Raw genomic sequence first — 22,637 nt, forward strand, 5'->3', positions numbered from 1 at the left:
TTTTTTTTTTGATAAGGTAAGTATATTATATCCAAAGTGTAAAAATAAAGTACAAATCACAGGGGCATACCCAAGGAAACAATGCTAGGAATAAATGCCTTCCTAACAACAATAACAGAAACCTAGATTAGTGCTCATATCCTAATCACGACAATAAAAAATATTCAATGAAAAATCGCAAGAGCGTTGGAGCCACCTATTCTTATTAGATGGAACCAAGCCCCTACATGAATTCACTCATGCACAAATAGAGAAAATAATATTTCGAATAACAGCAGACTTATGTTTAGGAGCCTCCCCATAGGTCCTAGCATTGTGCTCACGCCAAATAGCATAAATCGAAGCTGCAAACATCACCCGAATAATGATGGAAGACAATGACTTCCCACGAAATTGTTCCATCCAAGAAAGAGTATCTGGCCAACGCCATTGAACCCAAGGCAAGTTACATTTCGCATGCAAAGTATTCCAAACACGCTCAGAATATGGGTAAGCAAAGAAAAGATGATTCAAATCCTCCACTGAACAATCACACAACACACAACGCATAGACTGTACCAAATCAAAGCAAAGAAGCTTTGTCTGTGTATAGATGCCACCTTGAATAGCTAGCCAAATGATAAATGCATGACGTGGAATACATTTAGGGAACCAAACAATATGATACCAAGCTACCCTAGGGCAGCGAAGTCGAAGAGACTCCCAAGCACTCCGAACAGAGAACACTCCCTGTGCATCAACCTCCCATCGCAATACATCTTCTCTATTACTATCCGGCCGAAAAGTAGCAAGCGTATCTCGCATTAAGTCAGATAAAGCTGGGGAACGAACTGATGGCCATCTCCAAGTATCACCCTCAACAATAACAGCCACCTTAGCTAGTCTACTTAATTTGGATTCACGAATTATCCTCTCTCCCAAAATCTTCTCTAAAGGGCCAAGAGGATGCCAATTATCATACCAAAGCGAGGCACGTCTACCATTACCAATTCTGAATTTCATTTTGTCCCTTCCTATATCCCGGAGTCCAAGAATCTTCCTCCAACTCCAAGAGCAATCCCCAGGACACTTCAATTCCCAAATGCTCCGTCCTTTAAGTAAATAACAACGTGCCCATGAAACCCAAAGAGAGGAGGCAGAATTCGTACAAAGGGACCAAAGGTGCTTTAACATGGCAGCCTTATTCCAAATCTCCAAGCTCCGTAGACCCAAACCACCCTCCTCCTTAGGCATACAGATTTTTGCTCAAGCCATTTTAGCCCCACTGGTGCCAAGGTTACTACCCTTCCACAAGAAGACCCGTAGTGAATTTTCCACTTGCTTGATCACAACCTTAGGTAAAAGAAATACAGAGGACTTATAGACCTGAATAGAAAATAATACTGACTTAATAAGTTGTAACCTGCCTGCATAGGAGAGTGCTCGACAAGTCCAACTCTTAGCCCTAACTATAATACGATCCATCAATATCTTACAATCCAAAGCCCTCAATTTGGTAGAGATAAGTGGAACACCAAGATAACGTACTGGTAGCACGCCCTCCTTATACCCCAAGACATCAAGCAACTGATCCTTAAGATATAAAGAAACACCACTGGCAAATAGATTACTCTTATCTGGATTAGGAATAAGTCCAGAAAGAGCTTTGAATCGATTAAGGCATTCTCCAATGAGAGAAACAGAACCAACCTCAGCCCTACAAAAGACCATAAGATCATCAGCAAAACACAAGTGGGTGATCTTCTCCTTCTCACACCTGCAGTGGTATTTAAAGTCCTATTCAGAAACCATCAACCCCATTAACCCTGAGAAGACCTCCATTGCCAAGACGAACAAATAGGGCGACAAAGGATCTCTTGCCTCAAACCTCGCCCACCAGCAAAGAAACCATGCAGCTCCCCATTAATGAAAATCGAAAAACGAGTGGTAGTGACACACTCAATAATCCACCTAACAACTCTCTCGGGAAAACCAATCACCCTTAAAACTGCAAAGAGAAAATCCCAACGAACAAAATCATATGCTTTCATAAGATCAATTTTAAGAGCACACCTAGGTAATCCTCCCATGCGGTGATAATTCCTCAACAATTCTTGGGAAAGAAGGATATTATCACTATATGCCGTCCTTTAACAAATGCAGTTTGTTGGGGCCCAACAATGTCTGGGAGCACCATTTTAACTCTATTGACAATAAGCTTAACAATACATTTATAAATAGTATTACAACAAGAGATAGGCCTAAAGTCCTTTACCTGGGAAGGATTAGGAACCTTAGGGACCAATGAGATGGAAGTAGCATTAACTTGCTTCAATAGGTGTCCCGAGTCAAAAAGGACTTGAGTGCACATAAGACATCATTTTCCACAATACTCCAAGTCCTCTTGAAGAAAACTGCATTAAAACTATCAGGCCTTGGAGCTTTGTTGTCTTTAAAAGAGAACAAAACCTCTTTAATCTCCTCAAATGACACATCTCTATCAAGGCTTTCATTTTGCACTGCTGAGATACTCTTAGAAGAGCTTTTCGAAGCAAGTCCATATATAGACTCTCACCACTAGGCTGTTGACCAAGGAGATTTTGATAGAGCGCAACAATGACTTCACTGATCTCATGTGGCTCCTCCACTCTAGTACCATCATCTTTACAAATAGAAACCACCTTACTTTTGCTATAGTGACTTTTCAAAGCCTTGAAGAAGAAAGCGGTATTATGGTCGCCTAAATTCAACCATTTAACACGAGATTTTTGTCTCAAAAAGCCTTCTTCAGCCCTACTCAACTCACAAAATTCCTTTGTAACCGAGTCTCTTCCCTATGTAACGATGAATCCAAAGGCGAATACTGAATCAAACACTGAACATGTTCTATATCAGTCCGAGCTTGAGTAACTCTCGTAGGAAGTTTTCAAAAATGATCCTTATTACAATCTTTCAAGGCAAGCTTCAATTTTTTCAACTTCGAACACAAACTAAACATAGGGGTTCCCACGACTGCTTCACCCAATACCTGAGCCACCAAAGGAAAGAAATCCAAAAGATCCATCCAAAAATCAAAGAAACGGAATGGAATCTTTCTACGCTGTAATTCTGCAAGTTTCACAACCATAGGAGAATGATTCGACACTCCAGCAGTAAGAAATTTAGCTACCGATCCCTGAAATTCGTCTTCCCACATCGAATTCACCAATACACAATCTAGTTTTTTGAGAGTTCCTCAAATACAAGTTTATTAGACCATGTATATAAACAGCCTTCAAACTTCAAATCATCCAACCCCACAGTCACCATGCAATTCCCAAGATCATTTTGCCACATAGGCCAAGAAGACGAACCACCTACCACTTCTAAAGGGAAGAGAACAAAATTGAAGTCCCCCATGACCACCCATGGCAAATATGCGAAACCTCCATGCCTAGCTACTAAATCATCACATAGATCAAGACGCTTAACTGGGATATTATCCCCATATACCACTGACACCGCACAACTCCATTTACCATTACATGCATTAACACGAACATGGATAGCTTGAGTAGAGGATCCCACCAACAAGACATCTACATCATTTGGATTCCAACATATCCAAATTCTGCCAAGCGGAGAACAATTATAATTCATAAGGACATTCCACGACTTGAAGATGGCATTCGCCACCTTATTTTGATTCTTCTCCTGAACTTTAGTTTCCACCAACCCACACAAAGAAAGCCCATTGGAAGCAATAAGGCTCTTTACTTCAGATTGTTTGAGGGGGTCATTTAACCCTCTGACATTCCAGCATCCGAAAAACATCATTAAAGTCAAGGGAAAAATCACAACCTCAAAATGGCTAGCACCATCTACCTCCCCTAGGGGAGTGATGCTTCTTGCCTTTCTTATGCTTGCTACCTGACCCATTCTTCTTTTTTCTGGAGAGAATCTCTAGCTTTCGTAGCTAACGTGTTAGACTGAGGGACAGAAGTATCACTATCATCTTCACTTAGAATGGCAATAGGATCTAGAGAAACTTCACCTTCTTCCCCAGTTACAAAAGTCACATTAGGCACATTCGACACTACCAGCTGCAAATCGGGATCACTAGGTGAAGATGATTTATCAATTTCTCCATGAGCCACCTTTACAACCACCAGATGCTTTCCAAGTTCGCTATGCGAAGGTTGCAGATCAACCTCTCCCTGGACTTCCTTTAAATTATCCGACAAAGTATGATTGCCATCTTCTCGAATAGGCACAGTAACACCAGAATCCACACTAACTGCAGACTTCCTCTTATGTGAGACATGGGTCCATTCATCCTCGACAGATGGTTTCTCATTAGCTATATCACTCTGACCAACCTTATCCTTAGCAACCCAAACCTTGGCGAGCTTACCCTTACTCTCACTAGGCTTAGTTTGAGAAGAGCAATTGTGGCCGAAAACCCCACATTCTAAACATTTAATGGAGACCCATTCAAACTCAGCACGAATAGTTATCCGATCCCCATTCGCGCAACAGAGATCAAAATCCTCCAATAACACGTCCAATGCATTAATCTCAACACAAACACGTGCATAGCTAAGACGTTTACATGTAAGAGTGATTGCATCCGCCCGTAGAGGACGTCCCACAGCACTAGCTACATAACTTAATCCCTCCGCTGTCCAGTACTCAAAGGGAATATTATAAAACTTCACCCAAACAGGAATGCTACAAAGATTCTCCTTGGCCAGAGTCATATTAGGTTTCCAGCGCTTCAGAATAAGTGGCCTATTAGCCATATGCCAAGGCGTTCCTTCAAGAACTAAAAGAGCTTGGCGGATAGAATCAAACTTGAAAAAATAGAACCCACCATCTGAGGATAGAACCTCCTTGAGACCAAACCTAACCCACAGTTTATGCGCAATAGAATTCACAACAAGAAAAGCTAATTTCTTGCCGACAAAGGAGCCAACCAAAGTCGTCATCCACATTTCACATCCCGACACAGCCACCTCAACAGGAGGAACTACCTTTACTCTACCATTATCACATCGAGGCTTTATATAATTTAATTCTAGAGAAGAGGAATCTAAGTCCGATTCAGTCACTTGAGTCCCATTTAACACCTTGGCATACGTTCTTGGCTTCAATTGTTCCGATTCAACATTAATTGAATAATTGGGATTTGAGTTATTCAATTTCAAAACAACACCATTACCTACTACATTTTCACAAAACCCATCCTGAAAAGAACCCGGTTGCTGGACATTGAGATTCTGTCATGTGATTGTTTCTAGAGTTCCATTGGAACAGTCGGCTAGGGGAGGAGAAAAAATTGGTTGGGGATTTGGGGTGTGGGTGCTGCCAGAATGATGGGTGCCGCTTGAAGTGGGTTGTGGTGGTTCGATGGATACTGTGGCTGATATGGGTGGCTTGAGGCCAGGTGGGATGGGGAAATGTGGAGAAGGGTTGAAGTCGTCGCCTGTGGAGGCGGTGACCGGCGGGTTGGGATACCGTTTGGTGGTAGGATTAGGCGGATTTGAAGAGCACAGGCTGTTTCCGACGGAGTAATGGGCTGGACACCATCTACCGGTGGTAGGAGGATCTGGTGGCTTAGGTGGTGAGTGGAGCCAGTCATCGGTTGAAGAGGGAGGCGGCACACCCATGGTTGAGAGAAGCTAGGGTTTTCTTTTTGGTAAATGGTGCAATATCCATTTTGCTCTTATTTTTTATTTTTCAAGATAATAGTTAATTTTATTTGTGTTATTTTCCTTCTATAATGATAATAATGATGATGACGATGATGATAATAATAATAATAATTAATGATACTATTAATTATATTATTAAAGTTTATTATTTTTAATAATATAATCAATAATAATTAACGTAATTATTAATTTGACGTAAAGTATAATTCGTAAAGTTTACGTTTAAAGTTTAATTTAACGGAAAGTTTATATTATTAAAGTTTATTATTTTTGTAAATTTAACGTAATTGTTTATCATAAACTAATAATATAATCAATTATTTTTGTCAATTTAACATAATATATAAAACACGTGAATAATTTAGTAATCAATATATTTGTTAATTTAACGAAGTTATGATTTAATAATTTACATATTTATAAAATAAATAAATAATTTTTTTAAATAAATACATTGTCAAAAATCGAAAGAATGAATAAAATAATAAAGCACTGTTCATTTGGTGTAATGGGAGATGAATTTTGTCTTGGTGTAAAATTTGGTGCAAATTTTGGTGCAAAATGGTGTAAATTTTAGTGCAGCGCTGAAGATGGCCTTAGAGGGTGACAATTTTTGGCGATATTGAGAGTTTTAAAGGGTTTTGCTGTGGACCCATTTTTGCTTTTGCTAGCAGACATGGGACAGACTAATTCACTAGCATCCTCTATATTTAGCCCTGCCTGGCCTGGCCTCCATTTTTTAGAAATAAAAATAAGTGGAATAATAATTATTTATTTTTGGAAAAATGAGTGATTGAAAAAAAAGTATAAAGTTTGATTTATGTATAATATTATTTATGGAAGATTGTGTGCTTGGAAATAGAAGTGAGAAAAATAAAATGTAATTTAATGAATACCAAACAGAGCTTAAGTAAGAATAATGTTATCCATTGTACATATGCCATGTGTGTGTGAGCATGTGTGTATATATAGCCTCCGGCCCTTTATCTTAATTTTTAATGTATGAAATAGTATTTTTTTTTTTTTTTTTTTTTTTTAAAAAATATTATTGAAAAGTAGGAAAAGTTTGGAGTAGTGTTTTTTTGAAAACATATTATTGAAAAAGTTGGAAATGTTTTCGATTTACGTATAATATTATTTTATGATTCAAAATAAGATTGAGAAGAAAAAATTGAAAAAAAAAAAAGGAGCCAAACGGGGGCATATATATTGTTGTGTGCACGGTCCAACAACTACCAATAATTTTCATTAGAAAATGCTACACTGCCAAAAAACTGGTGACCAATATCCTGACAGAGCATTCATAGCAAGAGGGCCCACTTCTTTTTAAAAATATTATATTCATGTAGGTCCCATGACAATGTGAATATTTGTCATCCCTTGTGTTAAAATTTTTTTAGCAGTGTTGCTTTTTTCTTTTCATTATGTATAGCAATATACTTTAAATAAATCTATTAATTAATATCGTGTAATTATCAATGATAAATAGCATTATTCTTAATTCAATTACATGAATCGCATAATTTTATATTTATTGAATCTATCACATAATGCAGCATAAATTGATGCTAGGGATATTAATCATTTTGGTGAACTTGGATAACGCGAATGGCATGTAAAAAACGCAAACTCGGACAAAATGTAGAATTCACGCAATTAAGTTTGAAGGTTTGTTTTTATGAACTCCTGAGCCACACGTGCCTTCCTTCTTTTAATTTTTTATTTTATCCCTTTTTTATTCTGAACATATTTTTCTACTTAACTTAAATACTGAATAATCTTCCATGAATCTATCCGGATTCGAAAAAGTAACCAGTCAAGAACCGAAATTTTGGGAACCAATTAGGCCGGAGTAAAAAGGTGAAATGAATCAATAAATACAAAGTATCTTCCGTTTGGTACACGGATCAGGAGATAGAGAACTTGAGGATTAAATTAATCCTTATTTTGTGTAGTACGAAAGCCACGTGTCATCAAAATTCTTGAGAAAAATTATTTGTGCTTTTCTTTTAAAAAAAGGAAAATGAAATGTTACCAAAATATTAATTGTGAATTTCCATAAATTAGTGCCAAAAAAAAAAACAAAAAAAAATGATGTTTTCAACTTTTGGGCCATAAAGCCAGGTGAAATTTGTTAAAAAATGCAACCAACAGAGTAACTTCAAACCACCACAAAATATTATTACATATACCTGCATAACAACACTACATTCTTGTACACGATGGTGGTCACATGGTACTACATTAAAACGGATTCTAAGCATTCCAAATCCCCATACTAAAGAAACCTTTTTTCTGGGAATGCATATACACAAAAGTTATTGGGACGATGTAGCTTCACACCTCTACCTCTGCTTTTTCATAACCTGAAAGACCCTACCTGGATTGGTTCTTATCTTCCGGAATGTTGAAGATGAACTGAGGCAAAGACGCTATCCTAGGGAGATTAAGCAGCAATTCTCCAACTGACTCCTCCCTGGTCATTGATGCTGGCTGCTCGTAACCATATGTATCATCGGACTCATCCATGGAGATAGGCTCGTTATCTGTAGTCGATGCACTACTGTTGTCATCTGATCTCTTTTCTGGCAAAGCTACGTCAGGACAGTTTTCACTTTTAATTTGCAAGTTTGGACCCACTGTAGCATCATCTTTCTGCAGAAGGCAGCAAAGAGAATTGACCCTTGACCTGAGAGACTTCTCGTCTGAGTCGGCCATGTGTTGGATGTCGCTGAACAAGCACTGTTTAATATCGTCCAGAATTTGAAGGCTTTGCCATTCCTCGCTCGAGAGAGATAGATGGTTAGTGGAATTCTGCTCAGATATCCGATGCTCAAGATAGCTCACCATATCACTCATAGACATAGATGAGTGGAGACCGGGTGCCCTGATTTGATCCCAGTTGCTAAGCACCTTTAGTTGCTCCATCCCGCCAGTTTTGATATCTTCAATGGTCAGTATTTCCCTAGCTGCATAGAATAGTAAAAGTCTTTCACTTTATCAGAATAAAAGAAGACAATAATCTATCTACAAACAACACAGCAAACACGGCCAACTGATGATAATTATTGAGGTGGAAATATTGTGCAACACAGAAGGCAATGATGTTACAACCCCAAAGAAAATTGGTGAACAAGTATCAGCACAAAATGGAGATGTATAGGTCCATTTTTCAGTATTTCATGGCAGAAGAAAAAGATATTACATTAAGATTCCCTCTATAAACTGTGGGAACAAATCAACACTGGGGACATTGGAAAACTCTTCTTTAGCATGGAAGATAGTAGAGGAGAAAAGGAGTAATCAGGAATCAATATTTTCTCATCCTCGCATATTTTTCTTTCGAACCTCAGAGTGGAGAACCGAAAGACATGAAAGTGATGACATAATTATCCATACAAGCCAGAATTTTGAAAGAGGCAATTTGACATACTCCTATAAGAAGATGCACTTGTTACATTAGTAAATTCCTTACAAATCCTGTCCTAAATTGGAAGTGTAGACTAAATTAGACTGAATTGAAATTCCAGGTGCCCCAGCTGGTTTTGGGAATTTGTAAAATGAAAAGCCCTGAGCAAAACATCTAGCAGCTCTCCTTGTTACAGATGAGTATGTACCAACTAAATGGATTAATGCAAAAGAGAGGTAGAGGTCTAGCCATCCAAGTCCAGACCCTGATCACCATGTAACTGTCCATCCAATATCTTCTCGAAGACATTGTATCCTACCACTTCTGGAGTTGTAACTAGATTCGGTGTACAAGCTTATCAGCTCTCGTGCTTTCTCGACGTAATCTTGCTAGGGGACGTGTCTTCTATATTCTTGCCCTTGTCTTTTCCCATACTCCCCTCACACGCCATATAGGATAAAGAGCCTTCACGTATATAATTCTTTTACTTCCTAGCTTGGCAGTTTAGAGTGACAGCAGTTCTTTTCATCCATTTCACGGATTGAAGAATTTTGATTGGTACATAGGATCAGTACCCCTACTTAGTTGCAGGTAAGGTAGGGTAATGACAAGCTGAGCACTGTATCAACTACTCCCCTCCCCAAAACAAGAGAGGAAGTAAAGGGGGTGATGCAATATTAAAGAGATATTATGATATTTATTTTTCAATTTGGAGAAGGGGAAGGGGAGAGAAGATGAGAAAGGAGGGAGAAAAGAGGAAAGAAGAGGGGGAGAGGAAGAGAAATTGGGGAAGAAATTATCAATTATTCATTCCTTCAAAGGTTCATATTACAACGCAAAAGATCCCTTTAAATAGGGTTTAAACTAGTGTTAAGCAGGAAATTATTCCAAAATCAACGAAATCAAAACACTTATTGTGTTTCCCAAAATAAATATCAAAATTGAAAACTAAATATCATAATCTCTCTTTAATATTGCATCAGGGGGAGTATGAATATCCCATACAGAAGTCATATCCATCCTGGCCATTCCCCAACCATACTATAAAAGGGGACTCGGACCACACTGAACAGGGCCAAAACTCTTCTTTGCGTTGAACAGTCTGATCCAATCAACTTAAAAACACAATTTACAGTCAATACTACCGGTCATGTGTCATTCACATCTTGATTCTAGTCACTTCTTGCCGAATTGGCTACCCCCAGAATGACCCGTATTACTTGGAAGTCAAAACCCCAATAAAATTCTGAATTCTTAAACATGTTACAAAATGTAACATACTAATAATTTGAAACACTATCAGATCATAATTAAATTGGAATTTCCATGAAGACTAATCCTACAAGAGGTTGTAGAAATATGGAACATTTTCTAATATTAATGCACCACATATCCAAACAGTTTTTTCTTGGTGTGTTTGGGGGCAAACAACATAAGGAGTAACCTATCGTGTAATTCTTGATACCCTCAGATGGTTTCCATAGAATTGAAGAATTCAATAAAAATGCAAATACAAAAGTGAAGATATACTCTCGTCGACAAGGCAAAAGATTATTCTCTAATAAGGTTTAATTCATGCATTCATTATCCCATAAACTTAGAAGCAATGGTAGGTTTGAATTTCCTCTATCTACATCAGTGGTAATTCTCAAAAACTTACTCCTTGGCTCCTAGTACCAAAATTTACGGTACAAACCAATGTATGCTTCCCTTCATGTTCCAGACCATGGCTAATTCACTCTACTAGGTAAATAAAAAGGAGCACAATGATGCTCAATTTGTTAGCCAGAAGCCATAAGATCACTCTCCGATAGTAACATCAGCTATGTCTTTCATTCATTTTTCTTTATTTCATCAAAGGCGAGATATTCCAAACCAGATTTCGATACATGGAATAATAATTGTAATTGAATAAAAAACAAATTATCACCTGGGAAATCTATACGCAGGATTAAGGAGACCCTTTTTTCATGTGGAAAGGAAGAGGTAAAAGAAATCAGGCCATCATAAAACAACTAACTAGAATAGAGACCATGCCAGACTACGCATACTTCTTTAAGTATTAACATAGTTTAAATAAGCATACTTCAATGTAACAAAAAGACTAAATTTAGTACACATTTTGTCATCAACAACTACAGTTCTACCTGAGCTTGGTGATGGTGTTTTGCGAGGGTAGGATTCTGAATGTCTACCAAAAGCATCGACTTCATATTTTGAAGAATATGATTGAGCTCCAGAGGGCGAAGCTGGTTCCCGTAAGTTTGAAAAGGAAGAACTCTCCCCACTATTCATATCAAACCCACTGTTGCTCTCATTTGGATCATCAAAAACAGAAATTCTGGGCTCAAAATATGGAGAGTCCAATGTTATCTCTCCTTGTTGACTGAGAAAGTTGAGACGGGGATCACATTGAATAAGTTTTTCGAAATGCTTTCCTAGCAAGCCTTGTGGGCTCTCCAGATAATGTCGCCTGAAAAATAAATAAATAAGTTTCACCCACATGTGTATGTAAGAGTTTCATGCATTAAGACTCAACTAAATCACCCTACGAAAACTGAAAGAAAACCCAAAAACATACAACCATACAGATGGCAGGAGTCCTCATGAAACCGGCAGGCAAAGTAAAGACTCTAGAATACAAAAAACTATAGGATAAAATAAAATGAAACAAGTGGCACTGTATCTGCAACACTACATGATACAAACGTTAACTAAATGGTAGAATTTTTCAATGAATAATCTTTTGCTTTCAATTTTGTATTCTGCCATGTTGGGCAAATCTACCAATGAAATGTAAGCTTGAGAATTATAGTGAGACACTGGTGCACCATACTTGTGTGTTCATGTGTTCATTTTCCTACTGTGATACTCTGATATCACCACCTGATATTTGACATTACACTATCGTTCAACCGGCCACATAGACCACAAAACACATATAAACTAGTAGCATACGTGAAGGTGGTATTTGTTCTCATATAATTACACCTTTTTGTATGGCATTACACCATCATTTAGCATGTCATGAAGCAATGTTCCTCAAGCAAGCACAACGCTATCTTTCACAATAGATCCCCAAAAACCAAAAGGAAATTATTCAAAGGTGAAAATCTTCAAATAGAAGCATTATTTTCGTAGTGTAAACAATTAACTCTTCCGTCTGATCTTGCAAACTGAGAAAATTACAAATATAAGAAGTCATCTAAGGCTTAAAAAACAAGAGCATACAGATAACAGAGATAAAATTCTTTCACAGTTAGATGTGAACTCATTCATGACTTTAAAAAAATAATAAAAAATACAGAAATTTGTAAGCTTAAAAACATAAATTAAGCACAGTTAATCTGCTCCCAACCCAGGCAGCAGAGATGAATCACCTGTGTATGCTAGCCTGTCCACCAGTAAAATCCATTGTCGCCTGCCAAAGAGTGTGCTTTCTAGGTTGCGGATTAGTCTCTCCGAAGAAAAGAGGTTGCCTGACCAACTGCACATCAAAGTGCCAAATTCATTGTCAATTTATTATTAATGGTGGATATGCTGCAACGTAATAAGAGTAAAGTGAAGTGAGCATTTATTACCACAACATCTAGAGTACCAGGACCATCATCAGGATAATTTGCCTTGAGAGCCATTATATCAGACCATTGAATTTCAATCTTATTCTTCAGTCCCCCATCAAGAACTTCCCACACCAGCTTATGCTTCGCAAAGTAACATTTTGCGACCAAGTCCCCTTCATATCTTGATTTGTACTGCAGATCCAATAAATATTCCAGTAAACATCAGCCAAAAAACTTGAATGTCCAATGACAAAAATCTATTATACACCTGTTTTATAAGAAAGATGTGAAATTTGAATCTACCTCCCAAGTCCCAATTCTAAGAATCAGTGCAGGAAAGTTGGAGGCCTTCAGCTTATCAGTAATGCCAGAAGTACCCCCTCTCTGTTCTTTTTTACCATGGTTATGACTTCCAACTTTGGATGCTCTTGCTTGAGACAGCTTTGCTTGGATTAACTCCAAAAGTGATGGGCTTTTTCTCAGTTGCAAACCCAATGGACTTGGCTCGTCAAGTAGATTATATTGTGAAACTGACTCTGGAAAACCTCCCATCCCCAGACTCTGCTGCTACAGTGAAACACGAACATTACTAATTTTATATTAACCCATTAATATACAATTGTAAACTCAAAATAGCAGTTGATACAGAAAAAAATATGTTGCACGCATTTAAATCAAAAGTAAATTCAATATAATCAAACATGGAAATTAATTATTGCAAAAGTAGTGGCTACTGGTGACAAGGTAGTAACCCGTCAAGTGACCAAAATAAATTCAAGATTATAGTTCACAATAGAATCGATTTTAGTTCCTTGTAAAATGAGCAGCATTAATTCAGAAGAGTCAGCCAAATTATTAAATTAATAAATTTAATCAACAGCAGTACTTGGTACAAAACAAAGATGAGCGATTACATTAATAAAACTTAAACGGAGATCAAGATCACATCAAGGTGAATCAAATATCTACACCAAAAAAGGGGAGAAAATTCCACCATTGAATGATAGCAAGAACAATGATCAAAAGCTTCTACTTATTCTTTCAATAAAATAGTCATCTCCATATTCCTAAAATGCTTAATTTTTCACACACCTACCCTGTTTATTACTTTTAAATAATCGTTCAAGCAAAAATAAATAATACACACACACAGACACACTCTGCAAGATTAGGATAAAAAATACTTTGTGGCGCTTGGAGAGTGGTCCGTGCTCTTCTTCTAAAGGATCCTCCATTTCCGTCTTCACCATCGGCGTCTTCTCGTTCTGCGAATCCGGGTTGCCGTTTTTCATCAACTGCACCATTGAAACAGAATACAACTCTACCTGTTTTTGAGATCAAATGGTAGTGAAACCTAACCCTAATAGACAGAAACTGAATTGGGCGGGTGAGTGGACTCGAATCGAGGAATTATAATAGTTGCTTCCGATGATTTTTGTTGTAAGAGTTCGTGATTGCTAAGGAAAGAAGAAATGACTGAAAAATAGAATTCATTTTCTATTTTTTATTCGACGGCGGCTCACACGTGTCGCCTTTATGCGCTTTTGGATTGTGAGTTGTGATGCTTCCTGGCACGTGCTCAGCGCCTACTCACACCGTGGCTAGCAAATTTTGGAATGACGTAGCATTTCATTTACAATTAAGCTAGACGTACAGACAACCTTTGACAGAAGTTGTACAGAAATTTAAGTTATTATAGACGTGGCTGGAAGAAACGAGGGAAAATTTTGGTTTCGACCTCATAACCCGCCAAATCTCTCTTCTCCTCCCAAAATGGAAGCCCTAAAGTTGTAGTGGAGATTAGCTGCTCCACTTTTTCGAATTGAAGAGCACCATTTGCTGGACAACCGTCAGTCTTCCAGTCGTGCAACGACTTCACTGTCTTCTCCAGTCCAGCGGCCATATTTGTGCAGCGACTTCACAATCTTCTCCAGTCCAGCGGCCATATTTTCAGTGTTTGAGCAATCGTGCAACGACTTCATTGTCTTCTCCAGTCCGGCGGCCATAGTTTCAGTGTTTGAGCAACCATTTCTGAATCTTCCAGCGGTGCGAGCGACTTCACTATCTTCCCCAGTCCGACAGCGATTTTTTCAGTGTTTGAGCAACCATTTCTCATTCTTCCAGACCAGAGGAGGTGATTTTCGGTATTATGCTGTAATTTTTTATGTTGTCAAAAAATTGTATGAATGTTGCTGGAATCATACCTTCATATGCAAAGGAATGAACACACACGCACATGTAAATGTATAACTATTGTTGGCAAAACTATCATATGCAACAGAATATGGTGTAGCATTTTCAACACACACACCACAGAATGTTTATTTGTACATTTGGGAAAAAAGGGATTGCTGTCATTTTTAACAAACCAGAGGAGGTGATTTTCGGTAATATGCTGAAATTTTTTTATGCTGTCAAAAAATTGTATGAATGTTGCTGGAATCAGACCTTCATATGCAAAGGAATGTACACACACACACACACATAAATGTATAACTATTGTTGGCAAAACCTTCATATGCAACAGAATGTGGTGAAACTGTGACTTTATTGATTGAATGCCAGAGTATATACCTCTTCCATATGGTAATGTGAAGGAAATTTTCGAAACTTGAAAAAAAAAGGGCTATTAAGCACCGTAATTGATCACTTTGACATTGCTATGGTTTGAGACATATGTTTGCTTAACAAAATTTGCTATATGAAATCACATCCCTGTTGGCTTAACAATTTATTGAAAATCTTGTCCAGCCAATTTGGTTGCAACACATGGAAGTATGGAAGATGCGAATGAAGATCCGTTATTGTTGTCCGATGATGAGATAGTTGGGGATAATATTGATAGTATGGACAGAGAACTGTTAGGAGAAGATAAAGAGGTTGCTCCGGAGGTAGGTATGATTTTCGATGGTGAAAAAGAGTTGTTTGACTTTTATAAGAGATATGCTTATGCCGTCGGCTTTCCCGTGAAGAAAAGGAATTCAAAAAAGGGTGACGATGGAGTTGTTAGATTTATCACATTCACATGTAGCCGTGAAGGACGAAGTGGCAGTAACACAAGTAGTACTTTGAAGCCGCAACCAACAAGTCAAATAGATTGTAAAGCAAGAATATCTGCATCTGCAGATAAAGTTGGGAAATGGAGAATTAACACCGTCTATCTCGAGCATAATCATAAAACAAGTCCTTCGAAGTCGAGGTTGTTTCGATGTAACAGAGAATTGACTGCAAATGCGAAGAGAAAGCTTGAATTAAATGATATGGCAGGAATTCCGTTGCACAAAAGTTACAACTCCGTAGTTGTGGAAGCATGGGGGTATAATAATTTGACTTATGTTGAGAGGGATTGTCGCAACTATATTGAACAAGTAAGACGGTTACGACTTGGAGAAGGAGACGCCGCAGCTTTACAATCCTACTTTTCAAAGATGCAAGCACGGTGTTCGGGATTTTATTTCAGTATGGATTTGGATGATGAGTCACGGCTTCGAAATATATTTTGGGCAGATAACAGATGTAGGCAAGCATACAAGGAGTTTGGCGATGTTGTTACCTTTGACACGACGTATTTACAAATAAGTACGACATGCCTTTCGCTCCTTTTGTCGGAGTTAATCACCATGGACAATCAATACTGCTTGGTTGTGGTTTGTTGTCGAATGAGAACACGGATACATTTGTGTGGTTGTTCAAGACATGGCTCGAGTGCATGCATGGCCAGCCTCCCCACGAAATAATTACGGATCATGATAGGGCCATGCAGAATGCGATTGAGATTGTGTTTCCAAATACTAAACATAGATGGTGTTTATGGCATATTATGAAGAAGTTGCCAGAAAAATTTGGCTATCATGTTGACAAAGGTTCGATATTCTCATCTATACACAACTTGGTCTATGATTCCCAAACTATTGATGAATTTGAAGAAGGAAAACTTCGAATAGAAAGGGCGCGCCAAGGAAACTTAGGAGGAAAAGTGCGTTGGAGTCCACTTCAAAGAAGGCTAAGGTAAGTTGCTTTACTAATCTCGTCAAATAGAAAAGGAGCTTTGCTATGAAATCTTATTTCTTTCCACGTACATGCACAGGGTACTTCAAATAAATCCAAAGGAAAGAGACTACCACCCAGCCGTACCGATATGGAAGAGGCTACATCGGTCCTTCAGTTATCTGGACGAATTGAAGATTCTCAGCCTACCCAATTTTCATATTCACAGTTGTTGGTAAGTTTATGATTTTAATGTAATTAAATCTAATTTTAGGCTCTCTTGATATGGGAATTAACGTTGTCATGCGATGCAGGGTGACGTACAAAGTCAAGTGTGTGCCCAACAGTTATCTTCATCTACCTTTACCCCTCCGTTGATACCGTATCATACTTTAGGTACTTCAGGTCCATGTGTTGATCAGGTAAAGGTATACTTTGTTTCATATGCATGTTGTGTGACAAACATTAAATGATCACTGGTAATGTATAACTATTGTTTATTTTATTTTCAGCTGAACGGTACGGATCGTTTCCCAAGAGCTTCCCACATTGCAGACGACATGGCCCGTAATCGACCCTTTACGGCAAATAATGACAACGACGAAATCTGATATGGGAATTGAATTGGGGACGGAACTCGGTTTTATGTCATTTCTATGTTTTGAGGGGAATTTTTCTGTCTTTATGTATAACTATTGTTCATTTCCTGTGCATCTTGGTAGACTTTGTGGACTGTGCTTTTGCTTGGCAGTGTTAATTGTAGTGTTTATGACTTTATGACTTTCCTGTGATATGGATTTTACTGTCAGATGGATGTTGCTGTGATATGTATTTTGCTTATCAAGATTCATTTACAGCTCCAGAAAATGTATTTTGCCACAAAATGTATGTTGTAGTCATTAGTGATTGCTTGCTTAATTCAAGAACAGCGCCAAGTAGTCGATTGCTTGCTTAATTCATTAGTGATTGCTTGCTTAGTGATTGCAGGTTACTGATAAATGGAGAGGCAGTTTACTGATTTGCTTGTACTTCTATATATTAAAACTGATGCAAATAGCTGGCAGCAGTTAGTAACTGCTAGAATCTTCAAGTTAGTTAGAGTTAGTTTGGACAGCTGAAATTAGTTAGTGTATAGTTGGAGTCAGTTAACTGTGTGCTTATAAGTAGCTGGATGTATCCAATTTCTTTGATCAATATACACGTTCATTTTCCCTCAATACTATATAAACTCCAACTTCATAACACTTTCGTAGCAATCTTTGCAATTCAATTTCCATGGTACAGAAAAGTCTAATTCAGGGACAAGTTGTAGTTATAGTTATATAGAAAAATGCAGTACACAAATGTTGGGGTAAAATATAATTCCTTCAACATGGTTTACATAAGTTTCCCCATAACAACTACATCTTTGAATAACAGGAAGTTCCAAGGCTTCCATACAACAGGTAAATCATACTTGATTCAGGCTTTCAAGATACAAAATGAAGCCTTCAACATCTACACTACCACTTAGCCCCCAATGGTCTTTATTCTACAGCCGACACACACACAAAAACAAGCCATAACATTCTCCTGCTACTTATCAAGCTCGGCCCTTTCCCTTTCCATTCACTTCCGCACTTCCCTTTGCCTTGCGGAAAGTCACATTCAACGTTATCTCGACGTCTCGTTTTTCTGCTATTTGAGCTAGACTATCGAACATGGCTGCCAAATCTTCGCCCACTTCATCTATGACCGCTTCAGTCCTTGTACTACTTTCACCATAGAATTCTTCATTCTCGACCCAAAAGAAATATCCACAATTATTACTGCACGTTTTGAATAATCGTCCTCGATTATCTGTCTTCCTTTCAACTTCAAAGCATTTCTCCCATCCCAGTGAGCACCATGGACATCCTCGTTTTACCGGACAGTCATTGAAGAAGTGCTGTGTACTTCGACAACCGTGACAAACACCCACGTTCTTCCGTCTCATCCTGGACGGTAATAAACACAAATAGCATATGCAGTTAATTGTCACAAATAATACCAGCATCTCACAACAATTCACAGGGAATGGGAAAGTAAAAACTGAATAAGATTCGGAAGAAACTAACCTCACTTACGGCTGATGCGGGCTAGTCGAATGCTGCCAGTGGAGTTGACTGTGGCGTCTGTGAACAAAGGTGAGGAAAATTAGTTTTTCGATCAAACTTAATTTTAGTTTTTTCACAAGTTCTTTCACTGACAATTTGGAAGGAAATTGACTTCACTGAAGCTTACAGTTTTCACAATTTTGGGGAAAATTATGCCGTTTTGGAGGAAGCCCAAATATTTAAAGCTGACAAATTTGGGGTAAAATTCATAAGACAACCCACGTAACGAAGGTGAAGATACCTTGATGTTCAGGGCTGACTCGATGCCCAACGGTGGAGAAGGGTGCGGCGTACGGTGGTGAAGATGAAGGAGGCGATTTCACTCTCTGTTCGACGTTCGAATATCTGTGCACATTTCAACTCGCCGGGAAGATGAAAATGATGGCGACGCCGGGATGAAGGGGATGATTTCTAGGGTTCCCAATTTTCGAATGTAGAGGGAAACGGGAATGAATTGGGACGGTGAAGAGAGTGTTTGCGTTTTTCTCTTTTTTTTTGCCTTAAATATTTTCCATCTGCCACGTCATTCGGTTCACATTCTGTAGGTTCAATTCTATTCGTGTAGCGGGGTCCATTTAAGCCCCAACCAAGTTATTGTAAAAATGAAAATAAAAATGAAAAATATAGTCGTTATGGACTCCACATAAAACATAAAAAGTCAAAATGATGGTTTGATATGATGAATAACGATCATATTTTTCATTTTAATAAGGAAATAATTGGGATTCAAACAGGGCCTAAATTTATAAAAGGAAAATAAATTGGATAAATTGCACCATTACTCCTTAACTTTTGATTTTATTAACAATTTAATCATCAACTTCTCAAATAATCATTTCTCAACTAAAGAAAATGTTCAAATCTTTATCAACTTGTCGCATAGAAATCACAAGTTTTACTTTATAAAACTAAAGTTTATTTCTTAATTTAGAATTTGGTGCCTATAGAATTGAATTTAAGAAAAAAATGAGATTTAGAAATTTTGAAACAAACGGGAGCATAACTCTATTATATTAAAGTTTAAAAAGAATGCTTAAGCATTTGTTTGACTCCTATTATATTACAATTTATTTTTCTCTCTCTTCTTATTAACCACACATAAAAACATATTACACGTAAATTCAAAATTTTTCATTCACTTATAATCATACATTCCTTAGAAAATTACTATTCTAGGATCAAATTCTCATTATAATGAGGAAACCAAATCTTAACTCTATTAGATAAAAGTTAAGAAGGAATGCCTCAGTTAGGTAACTTAACCTCAAATATCAATTTACACTTTACAAATTCGATCGAAATAAAACATATATAAACATATTCAATTTTGGAGGAAATACAAGAAAATGGCCCGTTGATCCGACCATATTTCTATAATGGCCCTTGACCATTAAAATAAAAAGTTAAAAGCTTAAAATGGTATGTTCAATACCAAAATCCAAAAATACTCTCATTTTCAACCTAGTGTTTGAGTGGAGAGGAAAAAAGAAATTTAGAAAAAACTCATATAGTCTAACAGTCAAAATCCTGTTGAAAAAACAATCCTCACAATCAATCCAACGTCAACCACTACACAACAAGACCATTATCATCAACAATGTTAGTTTTTTGGAATTATGAGATTGATTTTTCATTTACTATATTTCAAAAAATTGTGGATTTATGGTGTTCATAATGTTGATTCTCCATTATTTAGATAGATTATTGAGTGTAAACGTGATTAAGTTTTTTCTTTATTATTATATGCAATATTCAAGCTTGTTCTCATCGAAAATGGCGAATTCCATGGTAAAAAGTTGGCCAATCGATTGTTTCACAATCGACCCAACCGATTGTTTTAGCAATCGAACTGGGCCGAATATTTTAAATAGTTCGCCCAGTCCAATTGTGACGACTGTTATCGGACTAGGTTGACTATTTTAGGCCCAGTCCAACAACTCTCCTTTGTTTTTTTTGCCACTTTTTGTTCATTTTATTTTATTCTATTTAATTCTTTTCCTTTTACGATAAATCTTAAAATTTTCAATTTTAATTAGATAAGATTCATATTCTTTATTTAGTTTTATAATTTCCTTTTGTTTAAATTTTACTGTTTTACATATTTTTAAATTTATAAATTAAGAAATTTTAATTATTTTTTAAATTAAATAAAAAGTTTGAATTGAAAATTACGAAATTAAATATTCTTTTATACTAAATTACCAAATTCTTTTTCCTTTTTATTTTATTTTTCACTTTAAAAAATTGTTTTTAATTAAATATTTTTTCAAACAAATCTTTAGTCATTTAATTATCACTAAATAATATTTATATTCTTTATTTAATTTTTATAAATTCCATCTATTTATTTTGTTTTTGTTTTTATATATTTTTAAATTTATAAGTTAAGAAATTTTTATTCTTTTTTTAAATTAAATAAAGAAGTGTAAATTGAAATTTACCAAATTAAATATTCTTTTGTAAACAAATTACAAAATTCTTTAATTTCCTTTTATCTTTTTCAATTTAAATTTCTTTTTAATTAAATATTCTTTTTAAACAAATTTTATTTTTTAAATTTTAATAAAATAATATTTATAATCTTTATTTTATTTTTATAATTACCTTTTGTTTCATTTTTTTTTTGTTTTCATATTTTTTTTAAATTTATAAATTAAGAAATTTTAATTATTTTTTAAAATTAAATAAAGAAGTTTAATTCAAAATTATGAAATTAAATATTATTTTTTTAATTTTTAATTTAAATAAAATAATATTTATATTCTTTATTTTATTTTTATAGTTTCCTTTTGTTTATTTTTTTTTGTTTATATATATATATATAGAATTATTTTTAAAATTAAAAAAAGACTTTTAGTTGAAAATTGCCAAATTAAATATTATTTTTAACCAAATTGTTGTTTTCCTTTTATTTTTTTAATTTATTTATATTCTATATTTTGATTTTTTATTATTTTCTTTAATTTTTTTATATGTACTTCCTTTTTTTTTTTTAATTTTGTTTGCACTTCTTCTTTAATTTACTAAATCATTTTTTATTTTATTAGTGTCGGTTAGTGGTGGCAATGGGCCGAGTCGAGCCGAAGTTCGGTTAAGAGCCCTTAACCTCACGAGTTCGGCTCGCACTTGTAGCTATTTCATTTTGGGCGAGCTCGGCTTGGCCCACGAGTTTCTGGGTCGAGCCGAACTTTGACTTGTGGTTTCGTCTTTTTTTTTTAAATAGAGAAAAACACAGATAATGTAATGAAAACACTTTTAAAAAAAATAAAAAGTGTTAAAAAAAATACAAATAATTTAATGAAGACACTTTTTTATTTTTTATTTTATTAGTGTCGGTTAGTGGTGGCAATGGGCCGAGTTGAGCCGAAGTTCGGTTAAGAGCCCTTAACCTCACGAGTTCGGCTCGCACTTGTAGCTATTTCATTTTGGGCGAGCTCGGCTTGGCCCACGAGTTTCTGGGTCGAGCCGAACTTTGACTCGTGGTTTCGTCTTTTTTTTAAATAGAGAAAAACACAGATAATGTAATGAAAACACTTTTAAAAAAAATAAAAAGTGTTAAAAAAAATACAAATAATTTAATGAAGACACTTTTTTATTTTTTATTTTATATCATATTGTAATATTTTTTATAAAATATAAAATATTTATATAATGAAAACGAATTGTTTTTTGAAATACATTTACAAAAAATATTTTTTTTATTTCTTTTTAAAGTAGATAAAATGTAAACTCTCCTCCTTTATCTGAGCTTGAGACCGGCTACATCAATTTGAAGTAGGCGGAGTTAAAAATTGTACACGAACAACTTGTTGGAACGTGTACAATTTTTTAAAGAAAATTAAATTTAACGATTAAAAAATAAAAAAATTTT

At 36.1% G+C, this 22,637-nt stretch overlaps 5 protein-coding genes across 6 annotated transcripts; 2 read left to right on the forward strand and 3 right to left on the reverse strand.

Annotated features, from left to right (window-relative positions):
- Positions 1–1,245: 1,245 nt before the first annotated feature.
- On the reverse strand, positions 1,246–2,069 carry LOC111379814. Its single transcript, XM_023003248.1, has 2 exons — positions 1,861–2,069; positions 1,246–1,756 (listed from the first exon to the last, which is right to left on the reverse strand). Exons 1-2 carry the CDS (start codon positions 2,067–2,069, stop codon positions 1,246–1,248), a joined length of 720 nt encoding a protein of 239 aa, XP_022859016.1.
- A 5,698-nt stretch (positions 2,070–7,767) lies between these two features.
- LOC111379823 lies at positions 7,768–14,129 on the reverse strand. Of its 2 annotated transcripts, none has more exons than XM_023003258.1 (6): positions 13,829–14,129; positions 12,948–13,208; positions 12,663–12,836; positions 12,462–12,568; positions 11,229–11,554; positions 7,768–8,641 (listed from the first exon to the last, which is right to left on the reverse strand). In XM_023003258.1, exons 1-6 carry the CDS (start codon positions 13,946–13,948, stop codon positions 8,049–8,051), a joined length of 1,581 nt encoding a protein of 526 aa, XP_022859026.1. In that variant the 5' UTR covers positions 13,949–14,129; the 3' UTR covers positions 7,768–8,048. The 2 variants fall into 2 exon arrangements, with proteins under 2 accessions (XP_022859026.1, XP_022859025.1); XM_023003257.1 differs by having other exon boundaries at positions 12,948–13,211.
- Positions 14,130–14,348: 219 nt separating this feature from the next.
- Positions 14,349–16,544, forward strand: LOC111379822 (protein FAR-RED IMPAIRED RESPONSE 1-like). The gene is made up of 2 exons (XM_023003256.1): positions 14,349–14,778; positions 15,396–16,544. The coding sequence occupies exon 2, from the start codon at positions 15,422–15,424 to the stop codon at positions 16,379–16,381; it is 960 nt and encodes a 319-aa protein (XP_022859024.1). The 5' UTR covers positions 14,349–14,778; positions 15,396–15,421; the 3' UTR covers positions 16,382–16,544.
- LOC111379816 lies at positions 16,446–17,285 on the forward strand. The gene is made up of 5 exons (XM_023003249.1): positions 16,446–16,450; positions 16,571–16,652; positions 16,732–16,866; positions 16,946–17,053; positions 17,144–17,285. The coding sequence occupies exons 1-5, from the start codon at positions 16,446–16,448 to the stop codon at positions 17,240–17,242; spliced, it is 429 nt and encodes a 142-aa protein (XP_022859017.1). The 3' UTR covers positions 17,243–17,285.
- Positions 17,286–18,156: 871 nt separating this feature from the next.
- LOC111379818 lies at positions 18,157–18,785 on the reverse strand. Its single transcript, XM_023003251.1, has 2 exons — positions 18,728–18,785; positions 18,157–18,607 (listed from the first exon to the last, which is right to left on the reverse strand). Exon 2 carries the CDS (start codon positions 18,604–18,606, stop codon positions 18,214–18,216), a length of 393 nt encoding a protein of 130 aa, XP_022859019.1. The 5' UTR covers position 18,607; positions 18,728–18,785; the 3' UTR covers positions 18,157–18,213.
- Positions 18,786–22,637: the final 3,852 nt, after the last annotated feature.

This window comes from Olea europaea, unplaced genomic scaffold (assembly GCF_002742605.1).
Source record: "Olea europaea var. sylvestris unplaced genomic scaffold, O_europaea_v1 scaffold2039, whole genome shotgun sequence".
Lineage (NCBI taxonomy): Eukaryota > Viridiplantae > Streptophyta > Magnoliopsida > Lamiales > Oleaceae > Olea > Olea europaea.